At 35.4% G+C, this 21,984-nt stretch overlaps 2 protein-coding genes across 3 annotated transcripts in view; both read right to left on the reverse strand.

Annotated features, from left to right (window-relative positions):
- Positions 1 to 26: 26 nt before the first annotated feature.
- Positions 27 to 9,530, reverse strand: zdhhc23b (zinc finger DHHC-type palmitoyltransferase 23b). Of its 2 annotated transcripts, none has more exons than XM_067378464.1 (5): positions 9,290 to 9,530; positions 7,638 to 7,815; positions 5,618 to 6,310; positions 3,170 to 3,328; positions 27 to 1,443 (listed from the first exon to the last, which is right to left on the reverse strand). In XM_067378464.1, exons 2-5 carry the CDS (start codon positions 7,772 to 7,774, stop codon positions 1,170 to 1,172), a joined length of 1,263 nt encoding a protein of 420 aa, XP_067234565.1. In that variant the 5' UTR covers positions 7,775 to 7,815; positions 9,290 to 9,530; the 3' UTR covers positions 27 to 1,169. The 2 variants fall into 2 exon arrangements, with proteins under 2 accessions (XP_067234565.1, XP_067234564.1); XM_067378463.1 differs by having other exon boundaries at positions 3,170 to 3,337.
- Positions 9,531 to 9,794: 264 nt separating this feature from the next.
- gramd1c (GRAM domain containing 1c) overlaps positions 9,795 to 21,984 on the reverse strand; it is an 18,627-nt gene continuing 6,437 nt past the window's right edge. Inside the window, exons 9-18 of the mRNA XM_067377174.1 lie at positions 18,208 to 18,367; positions 17,986 to 18,123; positions 17,338 to 17,456; positions 16,286 to 16,428; positions 16,084 to 16,187; positions 14,902 to 15,072; positions 14,627 to 14,696; positions 13,207 to 13,326; positions 13,021 to 13,126; positions 9,795 to 10,840 (exon numbers count right to left, since the gene is read on the reverse strand). Coding sequence (XP_067233275.1) covers positions 10,772 to 10,840; positions 13,021 to 13,126; positions 13,207 to 13,326; positions 14,627 to 14,696; positions 14,902 to 15,072; positions 16,084 to 16,187; positions 16,286 to 16,428; positions 17,338 to 17,456; positions 17,986 to 18,123; positions 18,208 to 18,367 — 1,200 coding nt within the window. The 3' untranslated portion in view covers positions 9,795 to 10,771. The remainder of the gene's footprint in view (positions 10,841 to 13,020; positions 13,127 to 13,206; positions 13,327 to 14,626; positions 14,697 to 14,901; positions 15,073 to 16,083; positions 16,188 to 16,285; positions 16,429 to 17,337; positions 17,457 to 17,985; positions 18,124 to 18,207; positions 18,368 to 21,984) is intronic.

Raw genomic sequence — 21,984 nt, forward strand, 5'->3', positions numbered from 1 at the left:
GCCGCCGCGTTTAATCTTTTTACGCTTGTTTATTTTTCCATGGTACAGTTTAATTGAACAACTTGTAGAATGAAATGCATTACATTATAAACCGTCTCACATGAGACAAATAAACATCCGGATTTTGAAGTATTTCATTATCTGCTTCTGTGCTCAAAAGCATTTAATGGAAGGAAACCAGCTTTGATTCAAAAACACTGAATGGTAGCTGGATGGTAAGCAGAACAGATTTATCCCCAATTGAAGCACATGAAAAGAAAACACACACACAAAGACCCCAAACAACAAACATGAAGCTCAACATTAAACATTCATACTGAGATGACAGTTTTAAAGCTGTGTGCTGTTGCATCACATCTGATGTCCCAAAAGGCACTAAATAAAGTTTGATATTGAATGTGCATTCACATATAAGACACTTTGGAGTTGAGAGAACAAATATTAGACAATCCACAATTGATCAAACTAGCAGTGAATGTAAACCAGAAATACATATTCGTGGTAACACTTTACAATAAGGTCTCATTTGTTAACATTAATTAATACATTAGCTAACATGAACTAACAATAAACAACATATTTTACAGCATTTATTAATCTTTATTAATGTTTGTTAATAAAAAATACATTTATTTTGTTCATGCTAGTGCATTAACTAATGTTAACAGATAACTTGATTTTAAAATTGTATTAGTAAATGTTGAAATTAACAAATGAAACCTTATTATAAATGTAAAAACTGTAACTATAAATGGTTCCTTCTGAGTGAAATGACTAAAAAGAATTTTTGATTAGAAAAAAACGAATTAAAAGAACAAAATTAATGTATTAATTCTTATTTTTATTAGTATGTAGGGAGAACTTCACATAAAATCTATGTCAAGTCATGTGTAATCACTATCCACGGCAAATTATCCTGAGTAATGATGCACTCGATGTTGAATTACACTGTAGAAATGTAATATACTACAACACTGCCATCTACTGATCCACAACATTCAACTGACTCTTGATGAGGCCTTGACCACAATGTATGGAGCCATAAAACTGACTCCGGAATGGATGTTGAAGGCATTAAGTAGCACAACATTATGCTTCATTGTAGTATATGAGTGATAATTCACTTTAAAGTCAGACCTTTCCATCAGCAGACGCTGCCAGTTTAGTGTCTAAACCAGATCTGATGGTTTATGGTTTGATGACTCTGAAGCCTTGCTCATGGTCAAGAATTCAGTCCAATTACTACGGAAACCTCGGGAGTAAACGCCAGTGTCAATGATTAGACCCCAGAGACGGCTGCGACCGGTTTTCTCTCTCAGAGCCAGGCGTGCCTCGCGTTCGGTCACGTTGAAGCTGACGTTGATAAGCTGTAAGATCAGCAGGTGCAGCAAACCTCCTGTCACTATACTGCTGTACCAGGCACAGGTGAAACACAGAGCAGAACTGACCAACAGAAAGATGAAGACAGATGGGTTGATTATTAACAATGTTATATTAAGCACATAAAAACTTAAAGGGATTGTTCACTCAAAAATGAAAATTCTGTCATCATTTACTCACCCTCAAGTTGTTCCAAAACTGTATGGATTTCTTTGTTCTGCTGAACACAAAAGAAGATATTTGGAAGAATGTTTGTAACCAAGCAGATATCCAAATATTTTCCTTTGTGTTCAGCAGAACAAAGAAATTTATACAAGGTCAGTAAATGATGACAGTATTTTTGGGTGAACTATCCCTTTAAATGAAAATTAAGATGAAACTGAAAATCTAAAATAAAAGCTAATTCAAAATATTAATAAATACTATAATAGTATATATATTTAAAAAAAAAAAAAAACTAAAATAGCACTGCAGCCCAGAACTTCTGTCTTACGAATAGCATAATTTAGACAAGACTAAGTGTTTATGTGAATAATGGCAGATTATATTTGGGAAAGCCAGATTTTTGTTCTCTTAACCCTTAATGATTCTGCTAAATACTGACATGGTGCATTTGGAGCAGTTTACACAAACAGAAAGGCAACAAAATTCCATTAAATTTACTATTTAAAGTGACTTTTATAAAAATAAAAAAATAAAAATAATCTTTTCTCATGAATAACTAATGAACTGGAAGGAACAGAGGTGGTGAATAGAAAGGTTTAAAGGTGCCCTAGAACTTTTTTTTTAAAAGATGTAATATAAGTCTAAGGTGTCCCCTGAATGTGTCTGTGAAGTTTCAGCTCAAAATACCCCATAGATTTTGTTTAATTAATTTTTTTAACTGCCTATTTTGGGGCATCATTATAAATGAGCCGATTCAGGGCTACTGGCCCTTTAATTCTCGTGCTCCACACCCACAGAGCTCGCGCTTGCCTTGAACAGTGCATAAACACAGTTCACACAGCTAATATAACCCTCAAATGGATCTTTACAAAGTGTTCATCATGCATGCGTCGGATTATGTGAGTATTGTATACTGTTATATTGTTTACATTGATTCTGAATGAATTTGAGGCTGTGCTCCGTGGCTAACGGCTAATGCTACACTGTTGGAGAGATTTATAAAGAATGAAGTTGTGTTTATGAATTATACAGACTGCAAGTGTTTAAAAATGAAAATAACGACAGTCTTGTCTCCGTGAATACAGTAAGAAAGGATGGTAACTTTAACCACATTTAACAGTACATTAGCAACATGCTAATGAAACATTTAGAAAGACAATTCACAAATATCACTAAAAATATCATGTTATCATGGATCATTTCAGTTATTATTGCTCCATCTGCCATTTTTCGCTATTGTTCTTGCTTGCTTACCTAGTCTGATGATTGGATGTGCACATCCAGACGTTAATACTGGCTGCCCTTGTCTAATGCCTTTCATAGTGTTGGGAACATGAGCTGGCATATGCAAATATTGGGGGCGTACATATTAATGATCCCGACTGTTACAGTAACAGTCTGTGTTATGTTGAGATTCGCCTGTTCTTCAGAGGTCTTTTAAACAAATGAGATTTATATAAGAAGGAGGAAACAATGGAGTTTGAGACTCACTGTATGTCATTTCCATGTACTGAACTCTTGTTATTCAACTATGCCAAGATAAATTCAATTTTTCATTCGAGGGCACCTTTAAACAGAGGGTAAAACAGCAGAAGCATTTGTGTGTTTGTTGTTGGCTCCACACCTGTACTGCTTGTAGACGTCAGGACAGTAGAGCAGTGCAGTCATCACACTCTGATGAGGACACACGCTGCGAAGCACCAAACTGATCCCGTACAGTGACGTCAGCAGAAAGAAAACAAGCGTCAGAAGGAAACTGAGGTGATTGGCTTGTCCCACACAGCTGTTGATCCTACCACAAATCAAATGACCAACAAGACACAGAACTGAGACCTGGAGATTCATTTACACATATCAGTTACACAGAGTAAGAAGAATGCAGAGGGTGAGATGAGATCAACTGTCTGTCTCCATTACACGTTTACATGAAGAGCAAGATATTTGACAGCTGCGCTGGACACTAAGAGCTAGATTTGATGAATATTAATCCATTATATATAATAAATGGACAGCTGGAAAATTCTGAAATTGCCTGTATCATCATATCAGTGAGGGTATTCAGTACACAGCACAAGAGCTAACTAACTCAACTGGTCTGTGTGCACTCTCTTTAATTCCACTGAGGACTTTGTTTCTGGTAAGATAAAAGTATACGAATATGCAGATAGGACTTCACCTGTATAACTAATGATAGAAGTTTGAAGGATGTGTGGCAAATTAAAAATGGGTCAGTAACCAAATCATCTCTCAAAATGCTGGTAAAGCTAATGGGTCTCATTCTTGAAACACGAGCAGAACGATTTTTTGTGTAAATCGTGTGTAAAGTGGTTCTGGCGTAAATTTTCGGATTCATTAAAATGTTCGTATTTTCCAAATGTTAGTTGGTACGAAAGAAATCTACACCTGCTCCCAGCCACGCGTAAATAGTGCGTTTAACATCCGAACGTTTTGCTCATTAATAAGGCTGCATTTTAATTCACCTTAATAAGGTACATATTTACACAGCATTTTGAAAAAATATTATATATAGTAATTACATACGTTTTTCTTTTTACTTTTATTGTGAGAGCCAGTAATAGCATCTGCAAACGGAGCACTTTAATCAAATAATGGATAGATTTCAATACGGTTGGGCAAACTAATGGCCCCTTATTTGTTATGGAAATTGTTTCCTATAAAATGTCCAAAATCCTTCGTTTGGTTTCATAATATGATGCCCATATATAGTTGTCAGTCGGATTTAGTTTTCGGGAAAGTCTGTTTACGCGCAAATCACTCGCATATTTACTCGTATATTTACGAATGTTTCATGAATGAGACCCAATGTGTGTATTTGATAGGCTTGAAAAATATTGCATGTTAATGTACCATATTTTAGCACCATTAACTTTTTTTGTATTGTGACATTATTTTCAAAGACAAATTAAATTGAAATATTCTCAAAAATTTGTATTACATTTATATTTCTAATGATAAAATTATTAATTACAAGAATTATTATAATTATAATTGAGGATTCTTGATGGATTTTCAGTAATGAACATTATATATATATTATTTTGTTTTACAAAATATATATTACAATATATACATATAGTATTTTGTAATTTGTACATTTAATTTAACTTTAAAATGTAGTAATTAAATTTTTATTTATTTAATTTGCATATTATATATATATATATATATATATACACACACAGTCAAACCAAAAATTATTCAGACATTTTTGATATTTTTTATATATTTTTACAAGTGGGTACAGGACACTATAGTACATTTATGTAATTGAGGATAGCAAAATAAAGTAAACTATGAAGATGTTTTGGATATAATATGTCACAAAGTGGACTACCAGTAAAATTATTAAATTTGGAACCAAAAATGATTCAGACACTTTGACCTGACCATGTTTGCTTAAGTGTTATCTGACATAATTAAGATTATTTTTTTCTAACAGTTTAACTCTGAGATCTTGTCATATTTTATTACCATTTTTTTAAACTATAGTGAATAAACTGAATTAATGAATGAAATGTTCAAGGTGTCTGAACAAATTTTGGTTTGACTGTGTGTATATTATATATATATATATATATATATATATATATATATATATATATATATATATATATATATATATATAAATTAAATAAATAAAAATTGTATTACTACATTTTAAAATTAAATAAAATGTACAAATTACAAAATACTATATTATATATATATATATATATATATATATATATATATATATATATATATATATATATATATATATATACACATAAATATATACACATATTATATATATATGAAAAATAAATAAATAAATTATATATATATATATATATATATATATATATTTATTTATTTATTTATTTTTCATGCTTGGGGACAAAATGTGTTTTACAATGCAAAAAAATACTAATGTGCTAATTGCATGCTTTATTTTCTTTATCCTGATTTTCTTTCTTTTGATTTTTGCGTGAAATATGACCCAAACAAGTTATCTGCAGATGAAATTTACCCACATAATAATGACTGAGACCCTCTTGAATAAGGAACCCACCAGACACAGTGGTGGTCCAGACGCAGGATGCAGACTCCACAGATCCTGCAGTGTCCGGCTCTCGGGGGACGCACCACTTTGCATACTGTACACCAATTCATCCTCTGAACACTCTCCTGTGCTGTACCAGATTCACTAATTTGTTCAGGTGGACCAGCGTGATTGGCTATCACCACCTGGTGCCGTTCTCCATTTAGATAGGCAGCATCTACATCAGGTGGTGGTTTGTGATAGGTCACTGTACTATGAGTGTCAGATGGACGAGGCCTTACGTAACCCGGCCCCCTCTTGGTGATTATGAGAGAAATGACCGTAAAAGCAACACCCGCCATCACAGCTCCCAACTGAAAATGATTCACATCACCACGAGGGACGACTTCGGTGATGAAGAGGTAAAACATGTAGAAGAGGGAGAAGAGGGCGAGGCTGAGGAAGAATAAAGTGCGTCCTTTCTTTCGATGAGTGAAGTAGTAGTACCAAAGAACCATGATGGGCAATGCTGTTAGCACTAAAATACCCAGCAGGTAGTGCAAGGCTGCAATGTGCAAAAAAACAGGAAGCAGAATAAGAGGAGGGATCAATGACAGATCAACTTGTTGGGCACCAGATATCCAGGGCACCCGCAGACGATCACTGATCGTGGCGACTACCCGAGACAGGGAGTCTGGATTTTGAGGCGCCTTCTTCATCCATCTGGAAAATAAAATATTCTCATCATATTCTTCATTTAACACATTTTACTATATTTAAGGGTGTGTTCACACTTGGAAGGTTTGGTTTGATTCAAGCGAACTCTGGTGCGACTGCTCTGAGTACAATTCATTTGAAAAAGTGTGAACGCTAACATCCGAACCATGGTGCACACCAAACAAGAGGACCGAGACCCACATTTTCAGGGGTTCCAAGTTAACTCTGGTGCAATTTGACTGAAATATGAATGCAGCATGGACCAAAGACATTCTCAACAAACCAAAAACAGGACATGATGTCACAAGATGTGACCCTAGAAAGGACAGAATGTTCAAAAATACCTGCTTTTTTCTCATGATAGGAGCTACGTTGCTCATTACCGTTTTGTACAGGTGTCAAAACATTGGCTACTTGCAGATCTTTTTGACTCCTTGTTGTCTGTTTTGACTCCTTTACACATTTCATAAGCTGTTTTTGAGTTCTCAGTTGGTTAAAATACCACTATATGTATGTACATAGACAGTAGCAGCCTTTGCTATGTTTCACTTAAAATGGGCCTCGCAACAGAAGCACTCGAAAAAGAGCCCTGCCCCTCACCAACATGGAAATTAACAAGGGCGAGGGGCAAAAATGGCACCTAATATAATAAAAATGCCCTCAAAATTCAAGATATATGGTGCAAAAATATCCTAGTATGAGTTCTTGTTTTTTAATATTTATAAAAGGATATAGAGTGCTGTTTTCCTGAATATCAGCAGGATTGCCGATGTGATAGCCTATTGGTTTTATACAACAGTTCAATAAACAAGAAGTTAATGTTGGGTGACTTTCATTTTAGACTTTGAACATTGTCTATTTTTGCTTTAATTTCATGAATGAAAACAGTTCCAAACAAATCCACAGAGCCACTGTGTGTCTCCAAGCTACACACTGACGTTTCGTCACTAAATGAACCAGCGTTTTTTTAAATGAATCGTTTGACTGAATGATGGGGGGCCTCCATCTGTTTCTTTGAAATGGGCCTCCGGATTGCAAAGGCCACCTCTGCACATACAACAAGCACATTTGGCCCAGCACACAGCATTGTTTTAGATGGTCGGAAAGTTCTGTCTCAAAATTAGCTTATAAAATTTGGTTGTGACCATATCCTTATTCCTTTTGCTGTATATCTTTAGATCTGGTGTTAAAAATGACAGTGTGAATGCTAAGTAAACCAGGACTAGATGTATAATTTTCTTTTTGGTCTGAACCAAATGAAACAAGAGAACCGAACTACAAGTGTGAACACACCACAAGTAGAAAAGTGCTATTTTAGCGGCCCCTCGCTCACCTGTCACAAGCATCATCCAAATCCTCACAGTCACAGCAACATGCTGCCATGTGACTGCGCCCGCCATGACGATCAATGTACTCACAACAGCACAGAGCATCATCCTGATCTAGTGTTCGACGGGATCTCTTCGTCATGATGTCAACTTATAAAACTTAGGTGAGGGCAGATATCAGTCCTGTGAGGGAACCAAATTTCAATTTCAGATCGCATGTCTCAATTTATTAGACTCATATGGCAGACTAATAGGCAGACAAAAATATACACGGTATACTGTATTGGTCATTCATCTGACATATCCTAGAATATCCTCTATGTAAAGGTATCCCTGAGGATCCACTATCTGGGACAATTTTTTCTATATGAGGCCTCTATAGATAGTTTGCACATGCTTGAGTCGCATTATGTTTAACAGTGTGGGAGAACAGCATTGATTTGAAGATGAATCATTAATGGATGCAGGCCTGTGCATCTGAGACAGGGTTATTATAATTAACTTAAAGCCTAAAACCCTACAAAATAATAATAATAATAATAATAATGGAAGACTTCAGATGCAAAAGCCTCTAAGTGCTGTCTGAAATTTTCTTCTAAAATGAGCATTTTTATCAAGCTCGTATGTTTATGTTCAGTTATTTCACTTTAATGGCAATGAAAATGACCGATTAATTGCCATTAAAGTGAAATTACTGAACCTAAACATACAAGCTTGATAAAAATGCTCATTTTCAGACGGCACTGAGGCTTTCGCATCTGAATTCTTCAATTATTAAAAAAATTTCCATGACTTGAAATAAACATTAACTGAAATAAAATAAAATATAAAACTGAAACTATTTTTTCATCTAATTGCCATTTCTCATTTATGTTTTAATTTTAGCTAAAATAACTCAAAATATATGAACTAAAACTTAAAACTTATATTTAAAAAAACATGTTTTTTAAAAAAAGTAATACGAGTAATATGGGTAAAATGACAAACCACAAAAATATTTAAAACTATAAAAGTAGGCCTGTATCAATGATAATAAAAAATGACATTAATTTGAGAACATTCAAACAAGTATGTGCATAATATAATCTTTTACTAGTCATTATCATTAATTACTTAAAAAAATATTTACACTTATGCATTTGTCAGACACTTTATCCAAAGCTACAAAGCATATAAGACAGATCACCTATACATCTAATCTCTTCATGCATTTACTGGGAACTGAACCCATGACCTTGGCTGTACATTCGTACAGTACAGTACAGTACAGACAGACAGACAGACAGACAGACAGACAGACAGACAGACAGACAGACAGACAGACAGACAGACAGACAGACAGACAGACAGACAGAAAGAAAGAAAGAAAGAAAGAAAGAAAGAAAGAAAGAAAGAAAGAAAGAAAGAAAGAAAGAAAGAAAATATGGCAGCACATTTTGAACATATTTTCAATATAAACATATTTAATTACCTAACACATTTTTAATCGCAGCTACGAGACTAGAAAGTTCGTCGGATGTAAAGCGATGAGGTTCTGATAAACGACATACTGGGTGTCTAGAACACGTCAAACAACAAAAATACTCGTTATAATACATAAATAAACCAATAGAGACATGTCAAACGTAACATGTGGCATGCTATGTTTCGTACTTACAGCACAAAACATTCATATTGTAGAAAAAGTTCCTTTCGGACGTGCTGTCAGTGTGAGCATCAGCTGTCAGTCTCTTTTTCGGTATCGGAACGTTCTAGTCTTTTTACCCCCCTGCTCCATCACAGGTTACTCCACACTCCAGAGTCTACGAGGAGCTGCACAAGAAAAACTAAAGCAGCCCAAACCTACGAAAAGCACCAGGAAGTCGCGTAACATAAATAAACTGCAGCCGCGCACAGCACGCGCGCTTGACCGCCCTGTGAATGCGAGTGTCGAATAGACTGCCTTTATCTTCCTGACGTCAGTGCAAACTAACCCTTTCATTTCCTGATTGTAAACTTTACTGAACGAACTGTATTTTTACTAAATGATTTTTACTTTGATGTCAAGGTTACCAAAAAGATCACAAACATACCATAACAAATTCTCGATAAAATAGAAAATAAATTAAAATAGCAAACTTCACAAATTGAACATTTGAATTTTATTTATAAATAGTTTCAGAGGAAATTTTATTTAAAAATTCAGAAGAAATATCTCTATGCAGAAAAAAAAAATAGACATCTATACACATCAACCTCATATATTTTTCTGTGAAAGTTTGGAATGCTTGAGGATTACACATTTTATTATTTTCCCAAGTAAAGCATTTACATGAATGTGTCACAAATTTCACAGTGACAATACAGTCCCTAAAAGCTGTTGAACAACCAAAAGTGGTATTTAACGACAAGTGTAAACAATTTATAGGTAAAGCATCACCACTCATCATTTACAGTAAATGTCAGATATTTTATCTTCTCCATATGAACCTGTACCATTAGACATTATTAAAATCCTGATTAACATTCAGAACTTCAAACATTCTACAATTTCAACACGCACAATCATTTGTCAGTGATGATCCCTGCATTAATAATGTTTTAAGGTGCAATCATTTACAAATTCTTAGAGGTATCTTAAGACAAGAACATTGTCTAAATCAACAGAAAAAGGCACACAAGTACATTTTAGGCAGATCTTTAACATGAGCTGGAGGCAATGGGCCGGCATTGCCACCTCAATAATCAGAGTGAAGAACCTGTGCAACTGCACTGAATCCATTTCATATCTGAGAATGTTTAGTTTTATATTATATGGCTTTTGTTGTAGTCCAGAAAAACTACATTGCGGTTACTTTCACTTCAGCAACATCAATTCTGAAGAATGAGCAAAAGAGTCGCTTTTTTTCTTTCAGCTTCAAGGTCAAGTGAAGTTAGCAAATCCAAGAGGAAACTTGCAAGATTTAGTGTACCAGTGCAAAGATCCCCTTTGACAATTGAAAAAAAAATCCAACCACAACAAAAAAAAAGCCCAGAGAGATGATGAACATGGCTAAGAGTCTGCCCAGGGGTGACTATCCCTATGGCAACACTCCTCAGCGAGGGTATGTCTTATGGGAAGAAAACCCTTGTGTTGTCAGGTCGCAAAACCCAATGCCATTTAAAGCTGAGAGGAGGATCTGTTGTAGACCTGAAAGCTCTGCTGAAGCACCATAAGAGAACTGCGTAGCTGTGAAGAAGGAAGCAGCAAAAAAATAAAATGAATAAATTACACAATTAGCCAAAAGAGATCACGTATGTAATGTAACCCCTGCACATAGCAATAGTTTTGACTAACAACATAAGATCGATATTTCTGGTCAAGAACTGCCAAATTAGACAGGAAAGAAGTCTCACTGACAAGTAACAGTGGACAACCGCTGATGGTTTCAACATTTACATGACATTGAAAAGTAGGTTTAAAGGGTTAGTTTGCCAAAAATGATTTACTCACCCTCAAGCCATTCTAGGTATATATGACCATCTTCTTTCGGACAAACACAATCAGAGTTATATTTAAAAATATCCTTGCTTCTTTAAGCTTTATAATGGTAGTGAGGTGAGGTGCATTTTGAAACCCGAAAAGCACATCCATCCATCATAAAAGTAATCCACACGGCTCCAGAGGAAGGCCTTCTGAAGCAAAGTGATGCATTGTTTTAAGATAAATGTCCATATTTAAATCTTTATGATCTAAAATAACTAACTTCCGGCAGATGACCATACGCATACTGTGCAAGTCTACTTGTATAAAATAAGTAACCCCCTGATGTGATGTATGATGCAGGATGTAGGAGTAGCGTAAGCTTAGACATCTCTCACGGTTTAAAGGATTCAAAAATTGAATTTATCGTGGCATAGTTGAATAACAAGAGTTCAGTACATGGAAATGACATACAGTGAATCTCAAACTCCATTGTTTCCTCCTCCTTATGTAAATCTCATTTGTTTAAAAGACCTCCGAAGAACAGGCGAATCTCAACATAATACCAACTGTTACGTAACAGTCGGGGTCATTAATATGTACGCCCCCAATATTTGCATATGCCAGCCCATGTTCAAGGCATTAGACAAGGGCAGGACGTCTGGATGTGCACAGCTGAATCATCAGACTAGGTAAGCAAGCAAGGACAATAGTGAAAAATGGCAGATGGAGCGATAATAACTGACATGATCCTATATACTATATTCTTATATAGTATCATGATATTTTTAGTGATATTTGTAATTTGTCTTTCTAAATGTTTCGTTAGCATGTTGCTAATGTACTGTTAAATGTATTTAAAGTTACCATCGTTTCTTACTGTATTCACGGAGACAAGAGAGCGCCGCTATTTTCATTTTTAAACACTTGCAGTCTGTATAATTCATAAACACATCTCCCTTCTTTATAAATCTCTCCAACAGTGTGTAATGTTAGCTTTAGCCACAGAGCACCATCAAACTCATTCAGAATCAAATGTAAAAATCCAAATAAATACTATACTTACGCGATTAGACATGCTGCATGACGAACACTTTGTAAAGATCCATTTTGAGGGTTATATTAGCCGTTTGAACTTTGTTTATGCTGTTTAAGGCAAGCACAAGCTCCGTGGGCGGAGAGCAAGAAATTTAAAGGGGCGGCACTGCATAAATCGGCACGTTTATAATTATGCCCCAAAATAGGCAGTTAAAAAAATTAATAAAAAAAAAAAATCTATGGGGTATTTTGAGCTGAAACTTCACAGACACATGCAGGGGACACCTTAGACTTATATTACATCTTTTGAAAACATGTTCTTGGGCACCTTTAAACAAATATGGGCAACAAAATCAAAATCCTCTTCTCTTATATCGGAATCCTCAGACATTTGTCTTTATAAATTATCATTTTAGACTTCTAATTCGTGACCAGTGTTTTGTTTTGCTCTATCCTCTGCGCTTCTGCGTTTGTCATTACATCATGCGTCAGGTCAGAGGTTATTCTTCAACCACAAATTGATGCGTACGGCTGTCTGCCGGAAGATAGTTATTATAGTTAATAAAGATTTAAATAAGGATATTTTCTTTAAAAAAAACATTGCTTCGCTTCAGAAGGCCTTTATTAGCCCCCTGGAGCCGTATGGATTACTTTTATGATGGATGAATGGATTTTTCGGGAGCTTCGAAATGTGGCCTCCCCTTCACTGCCATTATAAAGCACTGCCATTATAAAGCACTGCCATTGGAGGAGCAAGGATATTTTTAAATATATCTCTGATTGTGTTCATCTGAAAGAAGACAGAAATATACACCCAGCATGGCTTATGGGTGAGTAAATCATGGGATAATTTTCATTTTTGGCTGAACTAACCCTTTAATAAGAGACAGTATGGCACCAAAACATACTTGTTCAAGAAGGTTAATGGAGTCCTGCAGTACTGCCCTCAGCAGATGTGCTTCCTCTCGACTTCTGTGTGGCATACCCTGTCTGGGCCCTAGGTCAGGTGCCAAACTACATAAAAACAGTTAGTAAGTTTTGTTCATAAAAGTGTACCAAAAAGAAAATACAACATCTTTTTAAAGGGCCTTTACCTGGACTCTACTCTCTCCTTCATTCTGTGCTTGGTGTTCAGATACATACGGTGAGCGACATCCTCCATGGCCCAAAGTTTAAAGAACAGCCCCAAGTTCAGAACCACCAGAACAAAAAGTCTGAGAGGCAAAACAATGTCACATTCATAAGCACATTTAGTATTTGTCGTACGTAATTCTAAATGGTTAAAATAGACAGTCTTTCTTCCATGTTTCACACCGCAGATATAAGTGGTGCATATTTATTTTGGCAACCATGCTAACAGGCTGCAGCATTCACACAGCAGATTATCTATTTCTATCTCTATTTTTCTATTTCTGAACTCAGCAGGGAATATGGAGAACATGCCCAGTGAACCTGTTTATCTATATAATCTTTTGCAATATATCAATGTAGTGATGGAAACATTTTTAAGCAATATGTCTGACGCTGAGATACACAGTGAAAGTATCTGGAATTCTGGGTTTTAAACAAACACTTTCTGTTCAGTAAATCTGACTGAATCTAGATCGTTTAAGCTGTTTATTGCTACAGTTTGCAATAAAGTTAATGTTCTGTTCTATGTATTTAGTTGTAAATTCCTTCCTCATGCAAATCAAGTTTGTAATAACTCTTAATAGTGAAATTCTAATAACTATTGTATGATTTAAGATTGTTATTAAAGGAAAAAATTAATGTAGAAACATAGTAATGTTTTGTAGCTCTATTACGCAGCAGAAACACTGTTAGTGTCAGAGCTCTAAATCCCAAAGTATAACTTTTTTATGGATAAGCAAGTTGTACGCATAGCCTTTCAAAGTATACTCCATTTGACATTTATGCTGACACAAGTTGCAACCCGTTTCAGAGGCTGCGTCCTCCGGAGGTTGCATTTGAAGGCTATATACGTCATCAAGGATGTCTTATTTAAGAAAAAGTAACCATAATAAAATTGACTACTATACCTCGTGAGGTGTAAAATACTGTTATTTCGTTCTTACTTTGCAATCTAACGGTTACTTTTCTTAAGTGAAACTATCTTGATGACATATGCAGCCTTCAAATGCGACCTCTGGAGGACGCAGCCTTCGAAATGAGATGCAGCAACTGTCTGCTGACAAAAAGGGCAAAAAAAAAAGAAATCATTTTTTTCTTCAACTACCTTGTGAATCAACGGCCCTGGAGCACTGTTGCCACCATGTGGGCAAACTAATTAGTGCAAAAAAAAAAAAAAATGTATGCGCATATGCGTGTGGTTGGAAAAATCAGGCTTTGTGTGTACAGTTAGTATACACATACTATAATGATACAAAATGTATGTCATGCACACTGTACATGGACCCTAGCGTATGATGAAAAGTGAAGTATACTTTGGTCTTAAGCTTTCACACTGCTTACGTGTGAGGTGCGAAACAGGCCTTAGAGTAAATGAAGCCTTACATTAAGCTCATCCCAGTTACAATTGAAGTGATGTTCCATCTGTGTGGCGTGTTCTTTATATCCATGGCACCTGTAATGCAAAATGCAGTGCAAACATAATTGTTATAAGTCTAAAACACAATATCTTCATATTTGCTTGAATATTAAAAAGCATAGACGACCAAATAAGCACATCTGATTAGTATGAAAACAGTTTCTAGTGGTTTATCAGTGTTTTATGGCAAAGTAGCAGAGATTTTAGATTCAGATATTTAAGAAAACTGATATGGTTATACCCATGGTGCCGCCTCTCTGCTGATCAGAGTCTGCACTGTACTGCTTCCCCGGCTTCATGTGGTCCTGTAGGGTGCGACTGTAGGTTCTTCGCCTCCTGCGCAAACCACCCGTCTTCCCAGCATCTCCGCTTCCTTGAGTCAACTCTGCCTCCTCTTCAAGCAGCTCTGCCTCTGGGATGTGCATGAGGTAAAGATCATTGTAATTGTATTAATATAAGAGCCCAGAGGTCACTGGATTGATTAGGGATCTGGCTTTTGGCATCCCTGTAGTTTTGTAATTAAATGGAGAAAATGACCTTGCAGGCAATGGATCTAACTGATGCATTTCACCAATAGGAAACGGACACATCCATGCTGCTAATATCCCTCCCAAGACACTCTGATCAGGTGACTAATGTTCATTACTCTGTACAATCCCTAATCCAACATCCCATGGCAGAAAAGCTATTAGCCAGCTTTCTTTTCCCAGTCGATAAGAAAAACATTGTGTACAGTCTGCGGTTCTGCTGACTTTAATTGATCTACAGTAGTTTTTGGCTGCAGCTTCAGGTCATCATTTTGTATCAAGTGTTTTATATATCCTTCTGTTTTGATTTGTTCAGCAGTGGATAACATATGCAGGCACTGGCTTTAGAGACTGGACCACTATGAAGAAGTCTTATTTTAGTATCACTGACATACTATTATAGTTTTTATTAATATTCTGAATTAGATTTTATTTGTATATTTTCTGTTTTCATTTTAAGTTAAAGTTCACGTAATTTTGTTGTATGTTTTTGTCTATCATTTTAAAAAAATGTCTATATAGTTTTTAATAATGTTTTATTTCAGTAATTCGTTTTATGTTTCGCTCTCTACAACATCAGACATCACATCACAATTTTTCCTGTCCCTTTTTAAAGGTGTTCTTGTGCTCATAACATGCTTGTGCTCAATGTGTGACAGTAGGAAACAGGGACGGTATCAATCCACGTTTTTGAGACTGTACATTGCCGTTTTAAGGAAAAAATACTCCGCAATGGAGGTGATTGATGAATTTGCACATGGTTTGTCTTAAAAGCATATTATAAAAACACCACATAGACATATAAAGAACAATAAAAACTTGAGTTTCAATATATTTTTCAAAACAAGGAAAACAGAAGGTTAGGGAGAGTTAGAAAAAAAAATCATTATACCAACCAAGATGTTTAAAGTAGTCTTCAAGGCCACTCCAGGAGTTTTTGGTGATAAAGGATTTAACAAGACCCCAGGGTTGCTTTTTGTATTTGACATCAGTGTAAATCCTGGACAGAGAGTTCAAATATTTACTAAATGGCTCTCACATTTCAGTGCCATAGTCAAAACGAAGAGGTTAGACATGCAGATATTAAGACCAGCTCACCTGAGTCTGCACTTGTGCTTGGAGTTACGGATGATACAGTAGCGATTCTGAGTGTAGAAGTAGTCATGGTAAGGAACATCATGTGTGTAGACCTCCGCATCTATCATGTAGTATTGACCCTCCCGTGACTCTTTATATAGTGTCTAGAATACACAGAGAAATCAGAAAATATTCCACATACACACAGAGGCTGCATTCACACAGCAGTACAATACAGCTGTCAGTTTATGTTTGGATTGATAAACATGGTTCTGTCCATGCACTGTTTAGTAAGGCCTGAAATACAGTGTTTTCTTTAAGTTCTTAAATAAATATGACTTGCTAATAAATATTTCCAAATATAAAAATTAAATCTTTAAAGTCCAATTCTAGCTAGTCATTCGGCCAGTCACCATTACTACGTTAAAACCTGATTGTGATTATTCAATAATTGACTGCATCAACTTTAAAGTGCAACCAACTCAGTCACACAATTAGATTAAATAATTGGAAGGTGATTTTGTAATTGCATCACGCCTACAGTCATTTTCTTATAAATGTTAATTGTTGCATAATACAATGGGATCAAAAGCTGTCTATTGTCTAATTAACTGTCTTACACAGATAAAACAGTGGTTATATCCTTTGTCATTATTCTGTGTCACAGAGCAAGAGCTGAAAACTCTTTGCAGTTAAAATGGCTCTGGCAAAACTACTCTAGTTTTAAGTTGAAAACAACTAACGAAGCACATACAACTAACTAACTTTGCAAAGTGGAAAAAAGTGGAGGTGACCATTGCTAATATCACAAAAATAATCACGGACCCATCGCCCCTCAAAACTTGAAAACCACAGCCGCAGCTCCTTCCTTCCATCTATGTCTAAATATAAAGTGGCATAACCAAATACCACACGTTAACTGACAGTGAAACCAAAGAATCACAGCCTTTCAATAAGATTGTGAAATCATTTTTACTATTTGTTTGACACACAAATCAGTCACTTTTGAGGCTCCGATGTATGCAGTAAATAGTGGTGCAGCTCACTAGGTTTTATAACAGAGCCATACACACCTGGTTCTCTGTGGCAGTGGTGAACTTGCCGACCAGGGGGTTAGAAATGGTGACGGTGTAGTTCAAAGTCCTTTTCATACCGCCCGAGGCCTCCCTTTGCCAAGGGGTAGAGCTAGCACCTGTCAGGTGATATGCTTTCGTTACTATAAACAATATGCCAAAACAATATGTGCAAAATCCAGTGTGGTTATTATTAAAAGGTGCACTATGCAGCATTTATAGACTCATACAAAAATAAGGCCTCTCAATTATTACTTATGGCCTACTAGAAATGTGTGGTGTTTGTATCTATAGACACATTTTTACATTTTCTTCTTGAATTACTGTGCTAAAGACGTAACCTTTGGCCAGTGGGTGTGGAGCCCCAATTTGTAATTATGATTTTTTTGATGACATGTAATTAATGTTTATTAGCAAGCTCGACTGAAGATTGCTAAACTTGCTGGCAAATTACAGTCAGTCATCTAACTATCAATATAACTGTTCTTTCATATATACACAAAAAATTCTAATTATGCATGATAAACACAATATTTAAAAAATATTTGCAAAATAGCTCATCACTCATCTTCCAGCAGATTATGGCTAAATAGAAATATTTTAAAAATAATAAAAGTGATAAAAGCACATAAATTTAAAATGAAGTACCTGTGATTTTCCTGACATGCATAAACCTTCGCAGGAAATTAGAATCTGTGAAAAGCATGTCAAACATCTTCTCAGCACTGATGTGAAAGACCCGGTTCACAAACAGCCTTCCCTGAGACACCTTCTCACATTCTTCCACTACAAGAAATGAATACTGATGTAAACAAAAGAAGAAAACACAGCCATGGAATGAGACACAGGCAGCATACACACACATCTCACCCTCCTCCAGGCTGTCAGATCTGCTGTTATCAGAGAGCTGGTCTTCATTTGCATTTAGATCCAGAGAGAGAGAGGAGCGTTTAGACACTCGTTCAGATCCTGAGCGGTTTAATGACAGATTTGGACTGCGCTGATGGGACGGGGTACTGAGAGTGTCATCCTATTGAGGATTAAACACAAATATCAACAACCATACATGTGCTCTACTTTAAAGACTTAGCTATAAAGTGTACTTTTCTTTCTTTAAAAGCAAATCAAAAGCAGACTATGCAGATTTATATTCAACAATTAACAGGTTGACCATTTGGCAGGGTTGGGAAATATATTGAATACTGACAATATATTCATTCATTTATTCATAATAAAATTAAAGGATTAGTTCACTTTCAAAAAAAAATTCCTGATAATTTACCTACCCACATGTCATCCAAGAGGTTTATGTCTTTCTTTCTTCAGTCGAAAAGAAATGAATGTTTTTTATGAAAACATTCCAGGATTTTTCTCCATATAGTGGACTTCAATGGCCTCCAAACGGTTGAAGGTCAAAATTACAGTTTCAGTGCAGCTTCAAAGGGCTTTAAATGATACCAGACGAGGAATAAGGGTATTTTTTCGAAAGGGTCTCATTTTCGAAAAAAAAAAATGCAACTGTATATGCTTTATATATAAAAATGATCACCGTGCACGTGCTTCCGCTTTCCATATTCTTCAAAAAGCTTACGCTGTATGTCCTACGCCTTCCCTTTTCTACTTATGGAACGAACGCAGTGCCAGTTCCATTTTTTCCGTAAGTAGAATAGGGAAGGCATAGGACATACAGCGTAAGCTTTTTGAAGAATATGAAAGTTTGGTTTTGGCGGAAGCATGTGCAAGGCAATCATTTGTGTTTATAAAACATACACACTTTACAGAAATGACAGATCGTTTCGCTAGATAAGACCCTGATGGATCCGAAATGGTCAATATTCATATTCATGCATTTCTATTAATATTTATTTGAATCATTTATAGCTTATGATTTATCAGTTTCACTTTTGATTTCCTATATTTATGTACTTCTACTTTACATATTAATTCACATCATATTTTCAAGTATTCACTTGTGATTGTACCTTTATGGTTATTCTTATTTTATATTTAAGAGTATGTTATGTTCAATTGTTCTTCAAGTGTTCCAGTGTGACAGGTCACGTGACACGTTTGTGGTTAGACATTGGACGCCTGCCAAGTACTGTATAAGTGATGTTTTTCAGAATTAACCATTTGAATTTGAAATCTGATCAAAATATGTGTGTTATTATTCGTGATGAAAATTAAAAGGGTAAGATTTGCAAAATTCCCTAAGGGGGTCAAAACAACTCATATCTATTTTTGACACTGGGTAAAACCATGTAACCTTTTCTTTTAACAAAAACATCTGTTTGTGTGGGATGTAAATTTCCCTATATGCTCATGGTATAAAGCTGACCGGGTCATTGATAATTCAGCTTTTTCTCTCCTTTGCTCTCCTTGGCTTCTGCTTTTTTGTCTCTTATCTGCAAACGTCTTAATTATTGCCCTTTTTGATTTTCATCTATTAGATACTATACTCTGGATTTTACAATACTCTAAATTTTATTATTAACTATTGACTGCTTCTTTATGGTTGTTATTTTACCTTTTGGTTTTATTAAGTATTTTCATTATCGATTAAAGTTTGCGTGTGAGGCTAAATTTAATTGTAATGAATAAATAATTTTCCATCAACTTTATCATCTGCCTGGATCTCATTTTCCCAAGTTTTTGCATCAGACCCTTATTCTTTGTCTGGTATCATTCAAAGTCCTTTGAAGCTGCAATAAAAACGGTAATTTTGACCTTCATCCATCTGGAGGCCATTGAAGTCCACTATATGGAGAAAATTCTGGAATGTTTTCATCAAAAACCTTCATTTCTTTTGGACTGAAGAAAGAAAGACATGAACATCTTGGATGACATGGGGGTGAGTAAATTATCAGGAAAAATTCATTTGAAAGTGAACTAATCCTTTAAAGTACACATGAAATCAAAATTGACCTTATTTATTTTGTTAGCTCAAATTGCTAGTTTTGGGGTGAACAATTCATCCGTGCAAGTCAATCCACACACAAAAATTGTTTGGCTTCGTTATATTGAATCAAAATCTGAAAATGCTCCTCCCCTCTGCAACGGTGCCCCTTCTCTGATGACATCAGTTTAACGGCTTGGGTTAATTCGCGTAAACCACTCCTCCCCAACCGTTAGTCTGCTATGAGCGAGAGATGGAGAGGAGTAAAGTAAAACTCTGCCCTCTATTCAATATTCCATTTCACTTGGAAATACGTCACAACACTGGAGAAAAGTCGTTTTCAACTTCCGGTTCACACAGACTTTAAGCAACATCAAGAATATAAATTATTTTAAATGTGCCTTTTATTAGGATATTAAGTTTATTAAAGTCTGTTTCATCAGAAAATTTTACACTCACAAGCATGAGCATGTTACGAGTTGTTAAGTTCAATTCATTTTCTATGAATCAGTGTAAAATGTTTAACTAAATCATTTCAAAACTCTGATTCATTGATTAATTTTTGTGGCATTTTTCATAAATAAAAAAAGTTTAATTTTACTAAAGTAAAACAAAGTTTTGGTAAAACATGAAGGTTTTTAAACAAGTCACTTAGAGAGCAAGTGAAATTGTCCCTTACTTTGGTAAATATTATATTGGTACATTTAAAGGCACACTATGTAATTTTCACAGCTAGAGGTCACTGTTTTATCATATTAGATACATTTGGGTGTTGAAAGTTGTTATAATGCTACTATGAGACACTTGTTGCACACTGCATTAAGCTAGATCAATATTAGGCATGGTAAAACATGGTACTCTCTGTAAATCAAGAAAACAATAAATTTTAAACAATTTTTAAAAATGTAAACAATAAGTCTTACTGTGTTGAGCTATATAACATGATTTTCTGTCAATGAATGTATCCAAACAGTTGCTCACCTGTCTAACAAAACACATAATATAGTAGTCAACATCTGAAGTGGATCAAAAAAGTTAATCAAAGTTCTCCTAAGAACGAAGCTGTCCCAAGAAGAAGGTTTTAGGTCAACTTTGATGAAAGGTTTTGATCCACTTCAAATGTTGACTACTTTATATTAAAGTGTCTTTGGTGTTTCCATGGTTTCTACAAAATAAAACTATAACACGGGTGTGAAGTCATTGATAGGCGATGTAACAAAATATATAGCACTGTTCTAGTGGTTTTTGGATATTTGAAAGTCCCCATGAACCGAAAGTTGCAAACGACTTTTCTCCAGTGTTGTGTGACATATTTCCAAATAAAACGTTATATTGAACAGAGGGCAGGGTTTTAATTTAGCGCTCCTCCTCTCCATCTCTCACTCATAACAGACTAATGGTTGGAGGGGAGTGGTTTAAGCGTTTTCAACCCAAGCTGTCAAACTGACATCATCAGAGAAGGAATTCCAGAAGGCCATTCCAGACCAGAAGTATAAATTAAGATATTTTAGTTGAAATCCGATGGCTCCGTGAGGCCTTCATAGGGAGCAATGGACACTTCCTCTTTCAAGATCCATAAAGGTACTAAAAACATATTTAAATCAGTTCATGTGAGTACAGTGGTTCAATATTAATATTATAAAGTGACGAGAATATTTTTGGAGCGCCAAAAAAACAAAATAACGACTTTATAATTGTGCAGCCCTAACAAGACTAGTAAAATGCACTAACAAAGTAAATGGGGTCAATTT

The sequence above is a fragment of the Chanodichthys erythropterus genome, chromosome 23, assembly GCF_024489055.1.
Source record: "Chanodichthys erythropterus isolate Z2021 chromosome 23, ASM2448905v1, whole genome shotgun sequence".
NCBI lineage: Eukaryota > Metazoa > Chordata > Actinopteri > Cypriniformes > Xenocyprididae > Chanodichthys > Chanodichthys erythropterus.

Bases quoted from the DNA above. Each gene is read 5' to 3' on its own strand.
- zdhhc23b (XM_067378463.1), bottom strand. From the start codon at position 7,774: ATGACGAAGAGATCCCGTCGAACACTAGATCAGGATGATGCTCTGTGC. The intron at 6,311-7,637 runs GTGAGCGAGGGG...TTTATTTTCCAG, and splicing joins TTGGATGATGCTTGTGACAG to ATGGATGAAGAAGGCGCCTC. The intron at 3,338-5,617 runs GTGGGTTCCTTA...GATTTGTGGTAG, and splicing joins CTGGACCACCACTGTGTCTG to GATCAACAGCTGTGTGGGAC.